This window comes from Enhydra lutris, unplaced genomic scaffold, assembly GCF_002288905.1.
Source record: "Enhydra lutris kenyoni isolate GAN:26980312 unplaced genomic scaffold, ASM228890v2 scaffoldscaffold1, whole genome shotgun sequence".
In the NCBI taxonomy this organism is placed as follows: domain Eukaryota; kingdom Metazoa; phylum Chordata; class Mammalia; order Carnivora; family Mustelidae; genus Enhydra; species Enhydra lutris.
In genome coordinates this window covers 44,831,188-44,854,932 of record NW_019154085.1, presented here as the reverse complement: position 1 = coordinate 44,854,932, position 23,745 = coordinate 44,831,188, and the positions used below count along the sequence as shown (strand labels likewise).

General features: G+C 49.5%; 1 protein-coding gene across 2 annotated transcripts in view; it reads right to left on the bottom strand.

The window, feature by feature from the left end:
• Positions 1–226: 226 nt before the first annotated feature.
• The window catches only part of LOC111144277 (ubiquitin conjugating enzyme E2 F (putative)), a 53,295-nt gene continuing 29,776 nt past the window's right edge, over positions 227–23,745 (bottom strand). For both annotated transcript variants that reach the window (XM_022498514.1, XM_022498524.1), the window contains exons 5-10: positions 20,680–20,747; positions 13,841–13,911; positions 9,657–9,714; positions 6,947–6,979; positions 4,622–4,684; positions 227–854 (exon numbers count right to left, since the gene is read on the bottom strand). In XM_022498514.1, coding sequence (XP_022354222.1) covers positions 804–854; positions 4,622–4,684; positions 6,947–6,979; positions 9,657–9,714; positions 13,841–13,911; positions 20,680–20,747 — 344 coding nt within the window. In that variant the 3' untranslated portion in view covers positions 227–803. The remainder of the gene's footprint in view (positions 855–4,621; positions 4,685–6,946; positions 6,980–9,656; positions 9,715–13,840; positions 13,912–20,679; positions 20,748–23,745) is intronic.

Sequence of the window (23,745 nt, the reverse complement as noted above, 5' to 3'; positions counted from 1 at the left end):
CAAGACTTCCTCATGCCATCTGGACCCAAAAGCAAGAGCTGATTTTTAAAAGCCAAATTCTTGTTTCATTTGGACAGAAGGAATAATGTGTCTTTCATATTTTCTTTGTATTTCTCTTCAATAGTTGCTTGACCCAACATCTTTCTGTCTGCTCTATACAATGAAAATACAAACTAAATGAGAATAGAAAAAAATAATTAAAGCATTAAATTGTACAAATTACAAATCTGTTCCAAAATATACTTACATTAAATAAAATACGCATTTCAGTAAGAGATCTACAGTGAATGACTATGCATTCTGGGAAGCTTCACAACATCTAGGCAGGGCCAACATCCGTGGGAGGAGCTAAGAGAATGTGCATCCAATCACAGTATGTAGCGGGTTTCTTATTTCCCCTCTGCGAGCTACACTGAGCACATCATCAGCATCACTTGTGCAGGGAAGGACTTTGGGAAAAGGGGGAGAAGCAAGCGCTAGCCTCAATTCTGAGTTCGTTACAACTTTTCAGGAATCTCATCAATAGCCTATACAGTACAGTTTCCAAAAAGTAAACATGTTAAGGGAAGCAGACAACTCTTTAGAACCCCAAACACATTTTCTTGCTGTATTTATGTGGGACTCTCCATCTACAATGGGCAGTCGTGAAGAGGTTCTTCCTCGGGACAGCATGGTCACAGGATGTGGATGACCCTGTGGGTCTGAGGGGAGCACGAGGACTGGGGAGGGGGAGCTCCCTCTTGGTTGAGGTTGGAGACAAGCCTACAACACACAGTCCACAGCCCCACTGTCTCCTCCTCCTATCATCTGGCATAACGCTTCATGTAGTCTTCCACTTTATTCCGGAAGTCCTCCTGTGGAGCGAGAGGGATCAGAGAGAGAAGGAAGAAGGGAGAGCGAGTTAGCGAGGGAAACACAGAACAGAACAAGTGGGACCCGCCCAAGTCAAGAAGCCACTGCAAGCTCTCCAGAGCATAGGAAGGACTTGGCCTCCAACCCCCACCCCACCTCCCGCCCCCCAGCCACCAAGGCTGCAGGATAATCAGAAGCCCAAGGAGCAGGATGCCCTCTCCCTAGGACTCCAGGGGCCTGCTATGTGCAGGAGGCTGTGCGCAGGCCATGGGGGCCACTGTGCTGGGAGGGCTGTGGGTGGGGACCCAAACACAGAAGCTCTGAGTGGAAGGCAGTCTAAGACCCTTTGTTTTGCAAATGGGGAAAGTGAGGGCCAGAGTATGGTCAAGGTGGCAGTGTAGGTCAAGACAAGGCTCTTGACCTCAAATGCAGATGAGTCAGAGTTGCTGTTCTCCGAGGACGCGTGCCCAGATCTGTCTTCCTAGAACCACCCCCCCAGACCCTGTTGCCTATTTAAAACATGCCCACTTTTCATGGTGTGAGTGAAGCCCACCATCCGAGTGACTACTGTGCCCAGAAGAGCAACCCCCACCCACCGCCAGGCATCAAGCAGAGGCCCCCTGCGCGCCTGGACTGATTCCCTGGTGAAGAGAGGACAGTGTGGCCCTTGGTGTCCCCAGGCCAGTATGGGCAGGAAAATGCCCAAGGTGTGCCCCTCAGGTCTAATGTTAAGACCAGAGTTCCTTGGCCTTGTAGGACTGAGCAAGGGCCCCCCGGGGCCACATGCGCCATGAGGGACTTGGAGCTTGCCCATCCCAGAACACATGCCTTCAGTGTTCAAGACACTGTGATCTGACAGGTGGAACTCAACCCTCTTACTCCCACAACACGGCTACTAGGTGTTGTAGGACGGCCATGGGGTCACACTGCTTCAGTCGCATCACATGACAGATAAGGCCACAGGCCACAGAGCCCCTGGTAGGCGCTGTGCTGGCTGCACCCTCTTGTGGCCAGTCCTTGCCTGGAGCGGCGTCTAAAAGGGGGCAGAACAAGGAGGAGGCCTCCTCTTCTGCCACACTTAATTCACATGGTGACCCATTCAAAGTCAGGGTGGGTTCCTGGTTTTAAGGTCTGAAAATGGTTTGGTGGCTTGTCTGCCATCTCAGGTGAGGAAATGGAGAGCTGCTGAGCCTGCACTTGTGGAAAGGACTCCCACAAGCCCTGACTTGGTCATTCCCACAGGACCCAGAAGCCAACAGCACCGTCAGCCGCTAGGGAGCCACAGTCACAGCTCGTGGGATGTGCAGACCGCACAGGCACTGCTCCCCCACCGTCCTGCCCTCAGGTGCTCAGTCTCACCCCCTCTGCTCTCTCCTGGTCCCGGACAAAGCCCAGAGCTCATGGCCTCCAGAAGCCCTCTGTGCTCAGCCTCTGCTGCTTTCCTCTCCTTCCTCTGCCTGAGGGCCCACAGAGCAGAGGCCACAGGAAGACTACAGACTCTGGAGCCAGACTGCCTGCATTCACATCTTGGGTTCTGCCCCTTCCTGGCAAGTCTGTTACCTCCATGGTGGCTCTGATTCCTCAGCAGATCAGGGATAACAAGAGTCCCTCCCCTGTGGAGATGTCAGGAGAATAAATGCTCTCTGGGATGTGGGTGGGATAGGGCTTGGGAGGGCCACCCGAGGAAGCTGCTGCTGTCAAATCACCGCCGTCCTGCCCCCCCAGCTCTAGTCACGCCAGTCTGTGTCCTCCTCCCTCAACACCCCTAGCACATTCCTACCTTAGGGCCCTTACACTACTGTAACATTCTCCAGAATACTCTGTCCTGATACCCATTTGGTTCACATCTGATCTCTACTCACATCTTGTCAGAAAGGCCTTCTCTGAGCACGCTACATAAAACAGCAAGACCCACCACTGTCCCCGGCCCCCAGGCCTCCATCCACCACATGCTTATGTTTCCTCATCTATGCTCTGCCTCTGCTAGCATGTCCGCTCTGGACAGGGACTGTCCGTTCATGAGTTGATCCTGAGCATCAGCCCCTCCCCTGGCATTTCAGTGGCCACCAATCCAACTTGGGGTGAACAATGAGCACAAAATAAAGCAGCAAGTTCAATAGCTGTCATCATGACTCAGCATGAGGATGGGGCTGGGGTCTGGGGACTCATGTGGAGGCATCACTGTCTGGAGGATTTTAGGTCCACCATACTGGGGCCAACAGTTCATAAATACAAGTCTTCCCCTTATTTCACACAAAGAGCAGGAAGCAACCTTTGAAGAAAATAAAATGATAGACCATTTATAACTGGTCTTTCTCCACCTGGCCCTGTAAGTGTTCCCATCATTATCGATTTCTCTTCCTGACTCGGCCTGTAAGACAGTGCTCAGCGGGGAAGTCCATGTCAGGGACAGTGACAGGTAGAGGTCCAATGTGAATGGAGCCACCTGAAAAGGTGCAGGGGTGCGGGGGGTAGCGGGCAGGAGCACACCTGCAAGGGCTTGTCATCGCAGTGGACAAACCAAGGCTTTGCCAGGCAGTGAGAGCCAGCACAGGCGGTATGGGGGACTGACTGCTGTGGGTGGGCGAGGCCATGAGAATGGCCGGAGGGGACGCCCATGCCCAGGGCCGCCTGATGCCATGGCACACCTGCTGAAGGCCTCTGCTGTTCCCAGCCTCCTCTGCCTGAGCAGAAGCACCCACTGACCCTGCACGGCTCACGGTTTCCCTGCTGTGCCTGCTGGTCTGGTGAGCCCCTGCCAGGGTACGTACCCAGCAGTGCGGCTCTGGCGGTGCCCGCTCTTCGGTAGTAGCAAACATCACACATGGCACATTTAAAATGCCCCCTGCTCTGGCCCGTCACAGGTCTCCCAGAGACAGAAGCCCCTGCTCTTCAGCACTGTATTTAGAACGAAGCTGACGGCATTTAGAACTTTCTAGACTCCAGGCAGGTGTTGGGTAACAGCCTCGGGTGGCTGATTCTAGGGTGGCAAGGATTCACAGGGAAGCCGGTTCAGAAAATTCAAATTCAGAAAAATTTGAGGCTCTAGGACTAAACCAGGTTAGCCCTGCAGGATTGTCTGCTGAGGCCTTACTGGCTAAAGAGCCTGGCCCCAAGTGAAGCTGCACAACCTCAAACAGCCTTGTTCCGATCCCACAGCCATTCCCAGACTCCTACTCCTGCTCCCAACTCCTCGTCCATGCACTTCTAAGGATGTGCACAAGAGGGATACTGACTGTATTATCATCTGTAGTTGGGAGAAAACCTGAGCGCCCACCACTCAGAGAATGGTTGAAAAATGTACGGTAGAGCCACTTTATGGACTATTAGCTCCTAGAATGGGTAAGGGTTTATGCACTGATTTGGAAGAAAAAAGTTTAAAAAAAAAAAGGAACTGATGATTAGTAATAATTAACAGGACCTCATTATTTTGGATGGAAATGCATTGGGCACCGCAGTGCATAGGCACGCTGGAGGACCCGACAGTGTGAACGCTGTATCCCCATACTGTCAATCCAGTGAAGTAACAGTGGCCTGTTTTAAATCCCTCAGACTGAATTCTACTAGGAAATCACATCTAATAGGAACACTTCTGTCTGACCTTGGGTCAAGCACTTTACTCACATTTATCACAACACATTACTTATCAATCAACTGCTTTCAATTCCAGGCATGGACCTACCATTCTCAGCCTCCTACTTATCTGAGCAAGAGCCGCTAATCATCTTTTTGGCAAATCCATCAACCTCGATCACTACCACTAGCTTACCTTGTCCCTCAAATGATGTTCTGCAGCCTCAATATTCAGTGGATCATCAAAATTCAAAAGATCCTTAAAAAGAGAGAAACCCAAAGTAAACAACGGAAAGAATCTGTTTTTCTGCTGTCACAAGTCTTCATTTTCTGAGCCAGATGACAGAAGTCTACTCAGTAAACAGGAGAAGCTGGAGAGTAGAGCGATCCCATTATGGATCCCAGGTCCTGTGATGGACGCCCACGGTCTACGAGGTGCTTTCTGAACGTCGGTGAACCGCTGACTGAAAGATCACGATGTTTATATACAACTGTCCAAAGTTTGGTGAAAATGAAGGATAGTGATCACATTGAGTTCTAAGGCTCTTTTTGATGTAAAGAACCACTTTCATTATGAGCATTTCCAAATAAAAGTCCCATTTTTTCCTCCAAAATTCATCTCTTCTTTTAATTTGTGACAAACATCTTTGCTTCTCTAAGTTTGTGGCTTCTACACTGACCTTAACCAGATCTTCCCTTTATCTTTTTATTCCCCTTCACAGCATGACACTCATACCCAACAGAGATGGGGTGTGGAGCCTGAAGGCAGGATAGTGCCAGGAGGACCCTGTCCCCAGGCATTTCTACGTTAGAAAACCCTGAGGTAGGGTTTGGAGCATGAGACTCTTGATCTCGGGGTTATGAGTTTGAGCCCCATGTTGGGTATAGAAAGTACTTAAAAAAAAATAAAATCTTAAGAAGAAAACCCTGGAATGGCTACTCCCCTCTCCCCATGAGAAACAACATGGATTTCAAATTGGAGGCCATGTTTTATCTTTATACTGCCTACTCCCCTTCTTAAAAACCAAGGTAGTGAGATTTGTTCTTATGAGAAGTCACTGCTTTCCAGAGTCGTCTGTAAAGACAACTGTACTTCTCCCTCAGGAGAAATGTTTAATTTGGGGGCTATATTTCTGATTTGGAAATAAATATGAGGTATGACCAATATGTTACAAATATAGCAAGGAAAACTCTTAAGTCTCTATGATCACTTGTAAAGTTGAACAATTAGACTTCAAGTCCTAGAAACAGGGAAAAATATAAAGCACATAGATGAGATGCCCAGGGCATATGAAAACCACCAGACACACCAAACTCTCCATCTTCCTTACCATGTATCTGACCTAAGATGAACATATTGGCTGGAACAACCACTACAGGCTTAATCAGCAATTTCGGTTGGCCCTCTAGAATGTAGAGCACTGGAGAGACAGGGACTGCGTCAGATTAAAGGCTCAATCAATGAAAAAGCAGTGTGACCTGCTGGGAAGATTTTAAATCCTCCTGCAGCCTTCATGGCTCTAGAAGTAAAACTGTGCACATTCATGAAAAAGCCAAACCAGGACCATAACAGAATGATAGCACTACCTTCCCCGGAGGTGAAGGGAGGGCAGAAGACAGAAGTGCTGGGCTTGCTGCTTCTGCTACAGGGATCACCTGGGACAACAGATGAGAAGGCAGAGGGAGGCAGGGCCCTGGGGGTCTAATTTTGAGGCTCTGCTGCTTTTTACTTTGCTGCTGGTAAGAGAAGAGCTCTGTGACCTAGGACAGCAGCCTGGCCCCAGATGCCAGTGTCGTGTCAGCACACCTGCCATGGGCCAGGAAGCTGCCCCTCCAATGACCCGCCCATTCTGAGGTCTGGACGGGGTGGGCTCGTTTTCATGGAGGGTCAAGTTTTATCAAAAGCAGCACAGCTTCTCGCCCCACCCCACAGACAGATCCCTGAGGCTCATTTCTTCTAAAGCTCTTTTATGATCAAAGAGCAATAACTCAAAAGAATAATATTAAATTAAAAAAAATCCAAAGAGCAGCTTTTAGCTTCTCCCTGACCCCCTCCTGCCCTCCAGCCCCTGCCTGTGATGGGCTGTTTTCTGCAGATAGCAAACTTCAGCAGCTCATCACTGAGGAGAGAATGGTTCTAAGGTTCTGGGTTTGTGAAAAGCCTAGAGGTCAGGTGACCACACTTCTTCACCCAAACCAGGACACCTGGGAGGGAAGAGGGCTGATGGCGAGGGCAGACATGGAGCGGGGTGGGCCCAGCGCCCACAGAGGAAGAGCCGCCCCCGTGAAGGAGGCCGTGGCCCCGGCCCTTCCCTCCCTGATGACCTCCCCAGGTGCCACCCCAAAGCCCCCTTGGTTCCCATCTCACTGTTCCTCTGTCTCCTACAAATCCTACAGAAAGAAGGAGTTCAGTGTCTACAGGGTGCTGTTTTTAATCTCTCCAGGTCATCCTTAGTGTGATGTTTAAAAGCAGTAGTCAGAGGACTCAAGAAAAACTTGGGATTCTGGTCAATATACTTACAGTAAACAAAGAGTTTAATCCCCAAACAACATCCTGGAATGAGAAAGAAAGAAGAAAACAAGTTTCAGGCTCCTGTGCACTTAGTGTTTCAAACCCTTGACCGAGAAATATAGACTGTGGTAGGTCAGAATTTATCTTTAGTGTGCTGTTTTTCCTAAAGACAGAAATTTAAAATAACTTGTCTCCAATATGACAACAGACTTGGGAAATCTGGAGGGGGCAGTCACAGGAAGTAATTACTGAATCAAAGTACCCTCGAGACCCAGCCCAGGGAGCCCACAGGCTGTGTCTGCTCAGGAGAACCTCCCCCTTCCATCACCTCCTCCTCCTCACCTTCCAGTACAGTGTGGGACTTCTGAAGAGTCATCTTTACAACAAAATCTGTTGTTTTTGTGCCCTCTTGGGGACTAGAGATAAGCTAATTACCCACAGTCCCACAGGCCTCTAACCATTTTGCTCTAATTACCTTAAAAAAAAAAAAGTGATAAACACTTCCTAACATTCAAAGGTCAGAAATTCTCATTAAAATAAGGTGGAAAACCAATGTGCTCTCTCTGGACTGACTTGTCATCTGTGATTCAACTGCAAATTCCCTCTCAGCCTTCCCTGTCACCAGCTCGAGTCTTGTCTTCTAAATCAGGCCAATTCTCAGCCCCAGCTGATACTCTGCTAGTTGGCAATTTTAATTGCCGCCTCTGCTTTGGCTCAGCCATCCACCCGTGTCCTTTTGGGGTGAGCTGAACCTGGGGCTGGAGCGGGGGGTGAGCACACATTCTCTGTCTGGTGGAGAGGTTGGACAGACAGGCATGTCAGCAGAACTCCCACAGATGTGTTCCCACAGAGGAGCCAGCAGGGAGGAGACACTTCCCAAAGGAAGCGGGGCCTGCCGGGTAGAAAAATGGCAGGAGGGAACACCTTCCAGGTGGAGGGACCCCTGTGCCAAAGCTAAGTCCCGAGTAGGCAGGACATGTCCGGGGTACGGCGAGAAGACAGGCCAGGCCCTGTGGCAGTAGAGACCACACCTGGGGAGGACCCAGAGTCAGGCCTGTAGGAAGTGTGCAGTGTCCTCTGAGGGCAGGCCCCAAACTCCTTCCCTGTGTTCTTCCCCCAAAGCGCCTACTTGGCGATACACAATAATACTGCCTACACACCAGAGTTGGCAGCTGTCGCCCACGAGGTGTGGTCATGGACAGAAAGAGACCTGGCCCAGGACTGAGGCAGTCACTGGTGGGCCACTGTGACCCATGCATACCTCTCCGGGCCTCAGTGTCCTTCTCTAAGAGCAGTGGAGCTGCCTGGGACCAGGGGTGGGAATGAAGATGGTCTCTCAGTGGTGAACCAGGAAGCTGGCATATATGGAATGAGGTCAGTGTATCCGCAGCAGCTCTGTTCAAAGGCAGGGCCTAAAGAGTTAAAGTATGAAGGACGCTGGGGAGAGAAAGCCCAGCACCTGTGTGCAGGGCAGGGCTCAGGCCTGTCTAGTTCCAATCAGGTTCCCCTGGGGGCCCAAAGGACAGTAACCAACGCAGCATCTGAAGTGCCAGCCACGCTTATGTTGTGTGTGTTTGGCGCAGAGTTCGCCTTACAAATAGTTTTAGCTGGGACGACTTTCGTAATCCATACGTGACTGGGCCTAAGTTAACACATGCGCAACAATGCTGCTCTTGAAAGAGAGAGATGGGGAGGGGGGAGACAGAGAGGAAGATGGCATCGTGCAACGTGTCAGGCAGTCTGTGAGTGCCAAAACATGCTACTCTGACACCCATAACCCTTTCAGGTTGACCTGGCACAACTGTCAGCCGCAGAGGAGGAGGACACAGTCACCAGGGAACACAGGCCGGGTGCGGATGACGACGCCTTCGTGCTGAGTCCCGGGCTAAAGAGACGCACAGGCTGGGAACCCAGTTGCCCTCTGAGCCCAGGAGCAGGAGGGCACTTTTTTGGGCAGCACGGATCTGGCACAAGAAGGGCCAAGGTTATGATGACTGCATGGATGGCTTCATTGGCCAGCAGAAACCATGGCCAGAGTCAGGCACTGTTCACTACAAAGTGAACACCAGCCAGAAGCCCTGGCTGCCTCTGACGAGAAGCTCAGGCAACAGGAGGAAACTGTAGGTTTCCTACAGATACCACGGCAGAGAAGCCCTAAGCTGAAGCCACAGTCGGTGGCCTCATGGAGCACCCACAGAGTGCATCCCCAGAACCAACCAGAGCCTACACCACAGAAGCAGCTGGGGCCACTTGTTCAGGCCCAGCAGCGGCCCTCTCCATCGCCCTCCCCTGGGTGGGGTCCTCCCTCAGGGCACTCTGGCCTCTGGGTTGCCACCAATCTGTCCAGGCTAGCTCAGGGGAACTCAGAGCAGATGGAGGCCACACCTGCCCTTTCCCTCCTCCCCCTCGCCCCACCCTGGCAGCTCTCATCTCCTCTGAGAGTGAGGCACCACACGAGACTGGGGGACAGAGAAGGGAAGAATAGAAAACACACACAGTAAAGGGCAGAGAGGAGAGATGGTAACTTGAACCCCCCAATGTCCCGAGACAAACTGGGGGCAGAGAACTGACCGAGGCAAGGGCTCGGCCAAGCAGCCCCAGGTGGGCAGGTGGGAGCAGGGTGTGCCCGGCCATCTGGGTGGATGGGACAGCGAGGAGACTGGTTCCTGGAGGGAGAGGCCTCCAGGCCGGGGCTGTGCTCAAGCGCACTGTACTCTACCTTTAATGTCCTTGTGGGAGCCCAGCCAGTGCCGTCAATCGAATGTTCTCTCAGTAAACTGAAACAGACAGAAATCACAGCAGTCAGCAGGTCAGTCAGCCTCCAGTCGCACGACTGCAGGTGTGCCAAGCCGCTGCTGCCAAGCCCGTGGGCCCGAGTCTCCTCTTCAGGACATCTGCTTTCCCCGGGCCCCACCTCTCTTCCGGTGCCCATCTCCCTGTACAAGGCCACCTCTACCCCCAAGTCTAATCTCTTGTGCCACGTTTATTGCTCATACACCCAGGTCTTTAATCCTGCATGCACATGAAGTTTTAAGCTGGAAGTAAGGATGCTTAAAATAATGTAAAAGAGCACTTCTCAACTTGATATTCAGAAAATGACAACTGATGCTTAGAGCTTCTTATGTGTTTCAGCACGATCCTAACCTCACCTAATGCCTCAACGACCCATGAGGGTGGTGCTGCCATCTCTCTAATGGAGGAAAGCAAACAAGGCACAAAGCAGCAAGGGCACAGGCCTGGGGGACAGTCCTTCAAACTCAGGCAGCTTCCCTGGAGCTGCGGGTGAACAAGAATGACAGCTCCTAGCACATGTTCTAATACTCTGTTTTTGTTTTTGTTTTTTTTAAGTTCAAAAGGGAAAAATGAAGGATAAAGGTAATTAGCAAAAAATTCTGGTTGTTCTTCCCCAGTGGGTGGGAGGACCGTGTTCAGGGAAGGTGCACATGCGTTTTGGAGGTACTGTGAGGTCCTGTTTCCTAAGCTGGACCCGAGGGTCATTTCCATCACTGTTCCATCAGCTGTACGTGCACATTACGTACTCTCACAGAAATGATTATTCCACATTTTGAAAAACTACAATTTACTGCCCAGTTTCCTTCTGGGAATAAATTAGTTTGGCACTGTCGAGCTGTATCTTGCTGCTGCTTTAATGTGTATGGAACCGTTCCTAAGCTCACACGGCAGTATCAGGCCCTCTGTGCCTTAGAGATGTTCTGGACCAGAGCGTGTTCAAGTTCACGTAAGTCAGTTAAAATCAGGAGAAAATATAACTGTGCTATAATCTTGATTGCCAGTGAAGTTCAGTTAGAATAAATAAAATCTTAAGTTGACCACTATCACTTATTTACAGACATCCCTCCCTGCCAAGGGGCAGGCCTTGTTGCCACGAAAGCTCTGCAGCTTCTGAGTAACTGTTCAGGAGCCACGTGCCAGGTCTAGCGGTCCATATGACCCAGTGAGAGGTCTCCTCACTGAGGCAGGGACAGGAGTCAGTTCTGATTGTCTTTGTCCTTTTGACATACCTTGTCACAATCCTTAGCCATCTACTGGCTCACTCGTTCAATGCCTGTCTCCCCAGCAGCCGGCAAGCCCCACAAAGCAAAGAATACCAACTGCCCCCACTGCGTCTGGGCATGACCACCATTAGCTGATGGTGGGGTGGTGGGGGGGGACAGCTTCACTGGCTGAGCAGGCAGTATCCTCTGACCTCTGTCAACAGCATAGCCAGAGCAGGAGGGCTCTGAACCTGGAAGCCAGCTGTGCCCACCCAGGGCGATAGCAGGTAAGGGGCAGATAAGATGCCCGTAATCAGGCAGGCTGTGCTCAAGTCTACAGGCCACAGGTCTGGGCAGAGTGACACTGTGGAGGGAACACACCATCACTGTGCAAGTTCCAGCCCAGCCTCAGCAGGCAGGAATCCTGCGGGAGCTCAGGTAACAGGCCCTCAGAGAGGGCACCAGGCAGGGGATCAGACAGTGCCTCAGGGGCTACACTGGAAGCACGGAGCCCAGGAGAAAAAGTCTCAAGTGCAACCACCAGGGTCCTGGCTCAGGGCCCTCGAATCCCATAGACACATCTGTCCCCGAGCCCAAAGCAGGCAAGGACCCCTGGTGGCAGGGCAAGCCTCACAAAGAGAGCTAATTGGCCCGTGTACTAGACAAGGCTTCACAGAGCGCTAGGCACTGGTCAGAGCCGCTGAGTGAGGAATCCAGGTAGATGCCACTGGGTGTCACTGTGGACCAGGAGGGGCTGACCCAGGCTCGTCTTTCTCTTTGTTCAGGAGATGCCACGAGTCAGTGTTACGTTAAGCCCCTGCTGGACACTGTCTAGTTTTTTCATAAATAATGACAAGGTCTTTGCATTTTAATCTGACACATTCTTTCCCACAAATAAACCCCTACAAGTGTAGCTGACAAATCCAAGGGTAAATACAAGTTAAATGTAGACCTTAAAGCTGAAGGACCAACAGAGGTATATCTCCTGTGATGAGAGAGAGCCCATTCTTCCCCTTTCTCTTCTCTCTCTCACAGCTCCCCACTCCCCTGGTCTGGGTATTTGCTTTTGCACCAGGGCAATGTGAGGAGTGGTGAGCGGCATCTTGTTTCCACAAGCCTCTCTCTGGCTACTGCTGAGACCGAACACCCCTCAGGTGCTTACCACCCACCCAAAACTCTCCTGTGAGTCGCTACTTGTAGTGGGTGCTTGCTTTTCCCAGTGGCTGTGTCTTTTATATCCTAATTGGCAAAGACCTTTACACATGAAGGATGTAACCCAGCTGGTCTTTTGTGTTTTGAATTTTAATGTGGCTAAATCTATCAGTGATCTTCCTTTAAGGTTTCTGGCCTTTGCTGCTGGCTACTGCCCGCTGAGTTCTCCTCCTACTTCCCTAACAACCTGATTTCTCAGAGAAAGCAAAAGTGACAAGAGAAATTCCTGCTCTGGTATTAACTCTGGTGGAGGGCAGGGTGTGACAGGGAGGTGGTGTGTAGTGGGCTCTCGGGAGAGCAAGCACCAGCGATGGCCTCGCGGGAGGAGGCTGGAGAGGATGCCATCTATGGCCTGAAGCTGGAGGAGTCAGATTTTGTAAGTGTGATACTTCAGGGACAGAAGGGGAAAAGGTGGCCTCTTGAAAGTGCATTTGTAACTGTCTATGGAAAAAGAGGCAGACAGGAGAACAGGGGCACTGCACACAAGCTGCATGGGGAGCCGGGTGCTAACTGCTTTTAAGAAGGAGAAGGGGGGCGCCTGGGTGGTACAGTCTGTTTAGCATCTGACTCTTGATTTTGGATCCGGTCGTGATCTCAGTCCTGGGATCAAGCCCCATGTAGGGCTTGACGCTTGGCAGGTAGGTTGCTTGTTGCTCTCCCTCTGCTCCTCTCCCAGCTTGCGTGTTCTCTCTCAAATAAATACATAACCCTTAAAAAAAGAAAAAAGAGGAGGGGGAGGAGAAAGAGGAGGAAAAAGAGGGGTCCAGCTTTGCCGGCACTACGGGCAGTGTGTAGCCCCCCATCACAGGCAGGGCTGGTGTTCCTGGGGTGGGGATGGACATGACAGGGCACCGACTTCGTCACAGGAGGAAAGTAGAACAAGGCACTAATGCGAATGTCGACTCTGCGTGGGGCTGAAGGTTATATAACCTGCCCAAGTCCCCCGCTGCTGGCGCTGCTGCTGCTGGCAGAGGCACCGGGTTCCAGCCCAGGCCGTCTGGCACCACAGCCTCACAGCCCCACTGCCGTCTTACTACATAAAGTGACGAGACACAGGAAGATAAAGCCCAAGGGCTAAGTTTACTTAAGAATGACAAACCACACACCTTCCCCAGTTCCCTAAATTAGTGGCCAGCAGCCTCAAGAAGCAGGAGTCGCAGATCCCTGATCATCTGCCACTGCAGTGGGGGTGGGGGGAACACAGAGGCCACAACCGACATGAAGCTCTGGGAGAGCTTTCCTGCTTTACGCACTTTAAGACAATTTCGGTAAGGAGAGGCCATCTTAAATACAAACACCCAGGTCTTAAACTTGCCATCTACATCCCCTATCCCCGGATTTTATAAATCCTTCTTTTCCTTCTTAGCTAAAATCAGCCATGTGGAGAAATTGCAGTATCTCATTACAACAGGAGGGGAAAAGGATAAGGAGCCCTAGGGGGAGCACCAGCAGGGGTCTTGGCCACCAGAGGGCCCAGGAGGATGTGGGTCTGGAGGTGGCGGCAGGCTGGGGGGTAGGGTGGGAATGGGAGATCTTCCAGTCACTGGAGTGCAGCCCAAAGGCCTGAGGACGGTTTGGGAAACCCTAATTGGGGCCCAGCCTCAAAATTTCCTCTCAGTGAGACTATGTGTTAGAAAGCCCAATGCTCACACACAGTGCTCACAAACACAGAAGATGGGAAAGAAGAGAAACCCACCTTAGACATATTTCGCCTGTCTCTGTGATGTTGGGGTGCCAGATCCTGGTCAGGCATTTCACTTTGGGAGGCTGCAACACAGAGAGAAAGAGATAACAGGCTCTCCAAATCATGCCTGCTGCCACAGACCCATCTAGCCCCTCATTCCACGGCTTACTTGGCACTCAGCTAGACTGGTCCCAACCAGCACTCAATTCTGGCCTCCTGCCCCCCAGTGCACTAGTGTCCTCACACTGCAACCACATGTGCTACTCTGCCCATACCCCTAACGTGACCCTTCTACAAGTCCCAGGGCTGGAAGGTGCGTGGTGCTGGTGGCGGGGCCTCGGCCTCCTCTGACCCTCTCTGCCAGGGCTGCAGAGGAGCCCGCGGTGCACTCCAGGCCCCATTCCCACCGAGAGCCCACAGATGCGATGTTGTGCGCTATGCTGCTGAGCTGTGGCTGAAGTTACTGCTCCTCATGGTGGTAGCTGGGTCCCTGCGCATGTGTTTCTGAAGATGCGACTGCCATGTACATTATCCTACCTCCAAGTCTAAGTCTGCTCTATGCTTATAGGAGGGAGAGAGAACGAAAGCAAGCACGTGGGAATGAGGCACATTGACATCGCTGATGACCAGGCATATATTTTTTTTTTTTAATGTTTCAAGATTTTATTTATTTGACAGAGAAAGACACAGCGAGAGAGGGAACACAAGCAGAGGGAGTGGGAGAGGGAGAAGCAGGCCACCTGCTGAGCAGGGAGCCCGATGTGGGGCTCCATCCCAGGACTCTGGGATCATGACCCGAGCCGAAGGCAGATGCTTAATGACTGAGCCACCCAGGGCCCCCCAGTTCCAGTATTTAGATGGCTTATAGATCATAAGTTTATATGATCTATAAGACCAGGCATATTTGAATAAAGGTGTTCTTTTAAAGTGACTCTATGATACAAGCAATCCATACTCATGTAAGACAAAAAGACAATGAAAACAAAAGGCAAGATCTCTCTTTGTCTTTCCTTTTGTTATGTATGATAATGCCACCCAGAAATAATCTAACACCCGGTATACATCTGTGAGCCTCTTTTCTAGGCGCTGCACAGAGATGCGTGTGTGCACATTCATTTTTCTTTATAGAAGGGGGGACATGGGCTCTCTATCTTTTCACATTCCTTTCTGTCACCATTTCAGATGGCATTGGGCTTTCTCGCCCTCCATGGTACTAGTTCTAGCATTTCACAAGCCAGTTCCTATTACTGGACATTTAGGCTGCCTCCCATCTCTACCACGGACTGCGCTAAATCACTGTGCTCATCTCTGTTCACATCTGTAGGAAAGGTCTGCCCGGGAGGAAGCCCAGGTAGAGGGACTGCTGGTCAGAGCACAAAGTGTCGTCTGGTCAAGTCTCACAGACACGTCATCTTGTAGACATTTATGTGTCAGCCCTTTGTCACGGGGGGCCATGCTTTCCATGTTTATCATTTGGTATTAATTTGCATTTGGGATGCTACTCTTTTGTAAAGTCTTTGTAATCAGATTTTTGCCTTTGTTACCACCCAAATACTCTCGGTACTTCTTCTAGTACTTGAATTGTTCCATCATCTTATTTGTACAAAACAGACATACTTTTCCGGCACTCCTGTAAGTTTTCCTACTGACTTTAAAACAGCATGACATCAAGAAACTCCCCCAGATAATTAATCCAAGTATGTAAATGTAGGTGTCCAAGGTTAGGATTTAGATTCAGAGTGAGTTTCAATCAATTTAATATGCTCTAACTTGGTTTCCTGCAAGTAAATGTGAGAGCATTTGACAGAAAGTATGCTAGTCGTCGTGCCACTTCCAGAAAGGCCTTCAGGCTGAGGGAAGGCCGGCATTGTGGGGCTGTATGAATCTAAGTGATAATACAGTTTCCATACTGGATAGACTGAACCACCAACTTGGCATTGGAGGGAACCTACAGGCTCTATCTCCCTCCCTTCTAGAGAGTCCATGACATATCTGTTACCCTGCCTAGTGTTGTTCACTAAATCTCCAAGTGTCTGGCTGTATTTGCCCCTCCCCTCCTTGTCCCTTCACATCGTCCATAGTTAAATGTTAGCAGAGACACCTCCCCTGCCAGCAGTCCTCCTAACTGCGGTCCCCAGACAAGAGAACAGATCAGAACTGTGGACCCACATTCTGACACACACTTTCCCAACAGATCTTCTAGACCGGGCCCCATCCCTAAAGCTAGACAAACAGGAAATACCCAGTTCCACCTCCTACTTGGCATTGCCACCTGCCCCATCACAGGCTGAGAACTTAATATGTGACAGCCACTGCACTGCAGACCAGCGGGGAAAAGGGATTCTTCAGGGCAAAACCAGCTAGCCATCTGCAAAAACATATCTAGACCCCCACTGAAGAGCTGTACTCTAGATCCAGTGAACACACCTGGTACAGAACCGTAAGAGCACTGAAGAGAATGCAGCTGAGTTACTCTGGGCTCTGGCATGGAAAAACTCGTGAAAAAAAAAAGCAGATTTTAATACAGTGGTGAAGCAAAACAAAACAATTCTCTCCCCACAAAAAACCCCCGAAGTTTTACAGAATAAAAACAATAAAAAACAAGGGAAAAAACAGAAAAATCTTTACAGTACAACTAAGCAAACTAGGTTTAGTATGTGCCACGGTGAGCGCTGTGAATTGTGTAAGGCTGATGACTCACAGACCTGTACCCCTGAAGCAAATAACACATTATGTGTTAACAAAAAAATAAAACTCTAGCTGAGAAATCTTATAAGGAAATACCTGTGGCCACAGTTTCTTAATTACCTACAAAGTACACATTACCTACAAGAGGAGAATGGAAGTTTAGTTCACTTTCAGTATCTCTGGATCCCCCTTACCCTCTCTGGAGCTGGTCATGGCCATGTCTCTTGATTTGGTTATGTTATCAAATATGTGTATGGGGGGGCACCTGGGTGGCTCAGTAGGCTGAGCGTCAGACTCTTGGTTTCGGCTCAGGTCATGACCTCGGGGTCCTGAGATCAAAGCCCCACATCAGGCTCCACACTCAGTATGGAGTCTGCTTGTCCCTTCTCCCTCTGCTCCTCCCCCTCCTCTCTCTCATTCTCTTTCTCTCATAAACAAATAAAATCTAAAAAAAAAAAAAAAAGTGTGTGGGACATAGCATATGTCCCTTCTAGAGGAAACTGGAGGCAAAGAATGAAAAGTCGTGTCCCCTTTTCCTGCTTCAGTGCATAGTCTACGAGACTGACCACGTCCAACCATGACTGACATGTCACGGGGGCACCGTAGGACGTGGGTGGGGACTGTGACACCACACTGGCTCATGACCATTTGTGCTGTCTCCCAGGAGACCAGGCTTCTTAAAAAGCTAGTGTCTGACAAAGAACCTTGCACATTTTAAAAGCTTATTTCATGTCACTAAATACTTTCAGCCAATATAGAGAGATCACAAGGAGGGCGTGAGACTGTGAGATAAAGTTCAGGGACAAAAGGACAAAGAACCAAAGGAAACTATGAACTTTAGCTGCTGGGGTGTGCGGGAATTTAGGGGGTAGGGAAACCAAATAGAATTTTCTTTCTTTTAAAAGTTTACTCTGAAATAATGACCTGTTTTACTGACTAGAAGTTTTTCAGAATGACAATCTTAATAAGTGACTTCAACTGAAGAAGCTGTAAGTGTCACAGGTTTTTAAAAAGTCCTTACCAAGCACAAACATCATATAAAGTCATGGAATAAAGGCAAATGAGCCAAGCCTGCTCCACGGAAGTCTCCTAGGCTGCCTACAAGCTGGCTGTATCCTCATCCAAATAAAACACAGGTGCCTGACATTTACTCTCACAAACTCTGCCCCAAATGCCTGTAACCCGTGTATCCTCAGATGCTGCTTTCGTCTTCCACACAGTATGTCTGTAGGGGCAGAGAGCGCCAACCGCTGGATAAATGTGAACCGTGTGCTCTCGCAGAGCCCTGGAGATACAGCGTAAGCCACTCCCACTCTAGTGGGCAGAGACACTACGGAGTGATATAAGCAAAGATTAACTACAAAACAAGTAATCCCAAATACCTGTCTCAGCTGGGGACTGCATCACAGGGTCTCCTGGGGATGGTGTCACCCCACTCCCTGCCCTGAGCTAGTGACAGTCGCCGGCCTGTTGGTAAGGCTGTACCCTGAGCCTGGACATGGAGGCAGAGAGGACATGCAGGGGCCGAGGGAGTGTAGAGCAGAAGAGGCCCTGCTGGCAGCAGGGCAGGGTCTGGGTCCACCCTGAGGGGCTGGCCTCTCAGGGCCCTTGGCTAGAGAACATGGGTTTCATTCCTGATGAAATCAAACCAGTCCATTATTCAGAAATTTCTCAAAGGAGAAAGAAACTAAATATAATGTAAAACCATCGTAAGTCACCAATTAATGTAAGAGACATGTCCTTGAGGCTCAGTGGTTTTCTATCCTGTGTATTCCGTATCCTACATCTCTGTTTCTTGAAGAGGCCACAAAGGGACAGGACAAGATGACAAACATTTTCTCACACCGAGTGGCCACTGGGTTTGTGGGAAGGGCACACATCCTGTGGCTGGGCAGCCTTGGACAAGAATCTGCTTTAGCAATGGAGCCTTTTATTCTGGCAAAGCTAACGAGGTATATCCTTAACTCTACCTCTCTGGGCCCCACAGGGGAAGTGAATGGGGGCACCTGGTACATAAAAGCTCAACAAAAATCGGTTCTCTTGTGTCTTCTCATGCTCTGCTCTCTTATGACACTGGGACTGAGAAGCTCAGCCACTAAATGAAACCTGATGTTCCTGAAACAGTGATCCTTAGACTGGCAGGCCTTGTCTGAAAAGTCCGCCAGCTCATGCTAAGCCCCTCCCCACGCCATCCTCCTCCTCAAACACTCACTGCCTCTCTGAAGAAAAGACTGTGTCACATACCACCCTTTAGCATTCCCCCGACAAGGAGTCCTTAGAAATGACAAATGTCCAGACAACTAAAAGGTCCAGATTTAGGTGCCATATGCCTGGCTATTTCCAGAAAACATCACTAGCCTCTGGAATTCTAAACATCTGTACTTCAACCAAACTTCTCCAACTGCATCTCACCTGGGGGGAGTCCAGTGTCCTGTCAAGCCAGACTCCTCAGTGTGTGATGAGTAAAACAGAGGAAGTCAGCAGGGAGATGGATGGACAAAGACCTGAGATGCACATTTTCCTGTCTTTGATTAAAAATTAATTTTTTTCTTCTTGCATTGCCAACTCTTTCCCATCCTCATAAACTACATTCAGAAAGAACTTTTAATGTAGTAGCCTAGTAAAGACCAATTCCTTAGATAAAGGTTTGGCTTCAAATAAAAAAGTGTGCCAGCCACTGAACTGTACCTCGGTGGTAGGGCCAGGGCCTGGGGCAGGAGGCCTAAATCCCACATGTGAGGTAGTAGGACAATCACTGCTGGCAAACTAACAGGGCACATGGGGTCCCCCGTACCCACAGGCTCAAATTAACAAGAGATATAATTTCACCATCAAATTTTTTTTCCCTATTTTATACACCTGGAGAGGTCTAGGAAACATTAGGGGGATGTTTACATATACATATACCTATACACACACACACACACACACACACACACACACACACACACAGAACTGTGGAGCTGTTCAGAACTGTCACTGGTTTCTCACTGCCAAAGTGAAAATGCCCCCAAATCCTCAAAACTGAGATTCTCGTTTGTCCTCACTTCTCCCCAAACCCGATTCTTCCTTCAAGTTGACCTGGTCAATCCACCACACACAGCTGCTCGTTCTCACTTCTGTACCTAACACGGCTCCAGAGATTTTGACATCACACAGACCACCCTCCCTTGGGTTAAAGGTCAACCCAAGTCAGGACAACTCCAGTCCTATTTTCCCTGAAAAACTCAACTGGCCAGACAACTTTGCCAAAGTGATCCTCTCCTTTCCTTCTCAGAATTCCCATGCATGTGTTTCCTGGCTCTGCTCCAGCTCTGTTATCTGCTACTTAGGGCTTTTATCATTTTATGGTCACTTTCTACATTTTTTCTCACCTTCCTAATTGTTAAGTTCCTTAAGAGCAAGGACAGAATGTGACAATACTTGGTGTAATTATTACCTAGGTGGGGTCTTTGAGAGATTAACATATAGCTCTGGGGGCGCATGGGTGGCTCAGTGGGTTAAGCCTCTGCCTTTGGCTCAGGTCATGATCCCAGGGTTCTGGGATCAAGTTCCGCATCGGGCTCTCTGCTCAGCAGGGAACCTGCTTCCCTTCCTCCCTCTCTGCCTGCTTCTCTGCCTACTTGTGATCTCTGTCAGTCAAATAAATAATAAAATCTTTAAAAAAATATAGCTCTGAGCATAAACTACTTATGGTTTAAAACTATGAGTCATTTCTCTTTTCTAAAATTCTAAAATACATGTTTCCTACACCCTGGGAATTTTGGTATTATACCATAAACAAAACTCCAGTTTTAAATAAAATGCTTTCTTTTTCAGTGCCAGAATTTAACAATTAAGACTGGTGCGAACCACACAGGCGGCTCACAGCGAAGGTGCCAGTCTCAGGACAGTCTCGGCTGCGCTGTGGCTCTGGTGTGCCCCGCCTGACACAGCACTCACAAGTGCTAATCGAAAAACGAATCTCTCTCCTAGGGCTCTGAATGCTGCTGATGAGCAACATTAGTCACAGAAATATCAGCTGTTTTGTACTCAGCTCTGGGACCGGGGATGGGGAGGGTGGGGGGTCAGGGACCCAATGCTGGGGGTGGGGTGGGGCGGGGCCCCTGAGGACCACCAGACCACGCCAAGGGGGAAGGACAGCTCAGACGCAGGCTACTCACCACCATGTTGTATGCATCAGGAACTTCAGTTTCAAACTGAAATTTTCCACCCTGGTAGTAACCCTCATCTATCAAAAACACAAAACAAAACAAAAAATCCTTTAAATTAAAAAAAAGGAAACAAAAAGCAAACACCGTGTTAGGATATGGCAAATACAGAGAATTAAGAGTTAAACAACAGGACTGCGGGATTCCTTGTTACTTCACCAAATCCTGCCCCTGCTCTAAAGACGAGCCCCAATCAGTGCCCTGCTGATCTCTGTCACCCACTAGCTGTGCCCCCTCAGAGGAGGCACAGGCACCCCCCTCCCCCAGGGACTGGTTCCTCTTCCTCAGTCTCCCAGGACCCATCCAAGGAACCCTGTTCTCACCTCAGTCCACCCAACTCTACATTCCAGCACCCATGGGCTCACGTCATGACAGGTAACCATCCTGTTTGAGCTGCAGGGTCGTCTGTTTGCTGCTGGTCGCCCTATGAGAATGTCAGTTCCAAGGGTACCCCAGGGCCGGGGGACAAGCAGCGAGGCATACGGACAGAATCCCTGCCTGAGAGAGAGTGCACAGGCGACACTTCCGGGCTGGCAGGCTGAGGGCTGGCTGCAGGTTTCTGAACAGGGCACACCCTCTGGAAGGGGGCTAATGGGCATGCAGGGGGATATCTGGAATCAGGGCAGCACTGGGTCAGACCCCAGGATACAGTCTCAACTCCCACAATGGTGTCAGCCACCTCCGAATCTCCTGTAGGCTCCACCCCGGGGTGAGCCGGGCCTGCGCGTGCATTGTAAATGCTGCTGGGGCGGCTGCTAGAAGAGGGCGCTCCACCACGAAGGTGCTCGAGCCTGAAAAAACTGCCCCCTCCCCGCTGCCCCACTGGGGCAAATTACTCTGAGCTCCACAACTTGATAAAATTCATACCATCTTTAAAATGAAAGTTCAACTTCCCCCCAAATATTTATCACTGTGAACAAATCAGCAATAGTACATTTCATTGCTTCCCTCAGCTATTTATGTAAAACGAACATTTAATAGGAAGTTGTTAGTTTCCAATAAATCATCACTAAAAAGTTTTTTGGGAATGCGTCAATATTTATGTTGTCCAGCAGGTAAAACTAACATTACCTGGACCCCAACATTTTCATTCTTTGCCAGTATGACAGAAGAGAAAGACTCTGTTTCATTTTACATTCATCTGAAGAAAAGTGGCGAGGCTGAAATTTATTTCATATTGAGTCCTTTTTTCATAAAAATGGAATGACTGATGTTCCATAAGTAGCCTTGTATTACTGAGGTACCCATGTTTCAATTACAATATAAAAAAGCTCTGAAGAAGATTAACCTTTGCCTTTTATATTTGTTATAATGTTTCTTAGTCTGCTGCTTGTCTTTTGGTTTTGTGGTTCAACTAGTTTTCACTTTTGAGAAGCTATTCTTTCTGTGGTTTCTGTCTTTGGTATTACCTTAAAAAGATCTTTCCCAACCAAGATCACAGAAACACTTGATCTCTGTTTTCTCTCAGTGATCCTGTGGTTTCACATGTTCCATCCGCTCATCCACTCATCTAGAACAAGGTGGTGTGTTTTTTCTCTTTGCCTGCCTAATCTATCACACAGCATTTATTGTTCTACCCTCCCCACTGATCTGATGCATCTACTTCTAGTGTTTCCAAGTGTACCTGGATTCGTGACTGACACTACCAAGTCTTTGGAAAAGACTCTGGGGAAAATTTTTACCTCCAGATACAAGAACTTTCCTAACAAGTGGCATCTCAGATATAAAATAATCAGAGGACACCCTTGCTCACCAGAGGTTCCATGTTGCACAGCGGTCACTGCAGAGTGGCCTAGCGCTGGGCTCTGTAAATGACACCAGAACCCCAGCTTCAGGTGCAGAGCTCCATCTGCTCTCCTCTCTTTTGCTCCCCAAGGCTGTGCCCCAGCCACTCCCATCCTGCCACACCACTGTGGTTTTTCTCTAGCTGGCTTTCCGTGCCACGATTATATAGTTTCAACTCTATCTACCAGTTTCAAAGAAAGTATTATTTGGTCTGATGGGGTTTTGGTTTTACCATATTCCTCTGTCCTAGTCAAGCTCTCGATTAGTAATTATTAGAATTATATAATCTCCGAACGCACTGAAAATCGAGAGCAAACAGTTCTAATTTTTGTTCTATTTCATGAACTATGCTTTCAGGAAAGATTATCAACTCCTGAGCCAGTACTTCATTTTTCCTCTTCTAAGGTATGTAGCTTTCCCAATCCACCCTGGTTATGAATTTGCCTAGAAATGCCATACTCCCACTTATGCTGAGAAACAGACCAGACTGAGAGGAGACTCAAGAGCATCTCTTGTTTCCTGTGATTTTTCTCGACAAAAGGCCCCAGGGAAGAGTTCCTGCAGATCCACCTTCCGGGTCTGGCTCCCAAGCTGGCACTTTGCAGGGCGGAGGCTGAGAATGGCCTACGTGGCTCTGGAGCCAGCGGGCAGAGGGGTCATTGAAAGCATCCGCAACCCAGTGTGGACCACATCCAAGTCTGGGACCGGCCCACTACGGCCAGGACTATCCATGGCTGCTGCGGCTGAAAACGTCCTTCTTCTCAGATAACTGGACCTTTAGGTACAACAATGAAATGCAGTAGGAAAGTCCTGGCATCCAGCTCTCACTGGGCTGGCCTATCCCTGCCACCCAGGGTTACAATGACAGGAATCCTCTTTCCCTCCTCTTGTATCCTGGAGCCCAACCCACTCCCTCCTGCCTTCCAAAAATCATATACACTATCTCTGAGCCAGGCGAGGGGTATTCCTGGGAGAAGACTGTCCAAGGCGTAGGTGGGTAAAGTCTCAGGATAGTCCACTTCTAGGTGGTCAGCGTCCAAGTGCATTCTCTCCTAAAATGACGCTGCCTGATAGTCTCAAGAGGGCAGAAGTCCTGCAGGCCTCCCCTTCCCTTTCCCTTCTCACAGCTGCTCCCACTTAGAGCAGAAGGCTGATGTCTCAGCTCTTCTCTTACCAGGACGTACTGCCCTCAAGGTCCAAACGTCCCAGAGGACAAAGGTCACAGGAAAGCCC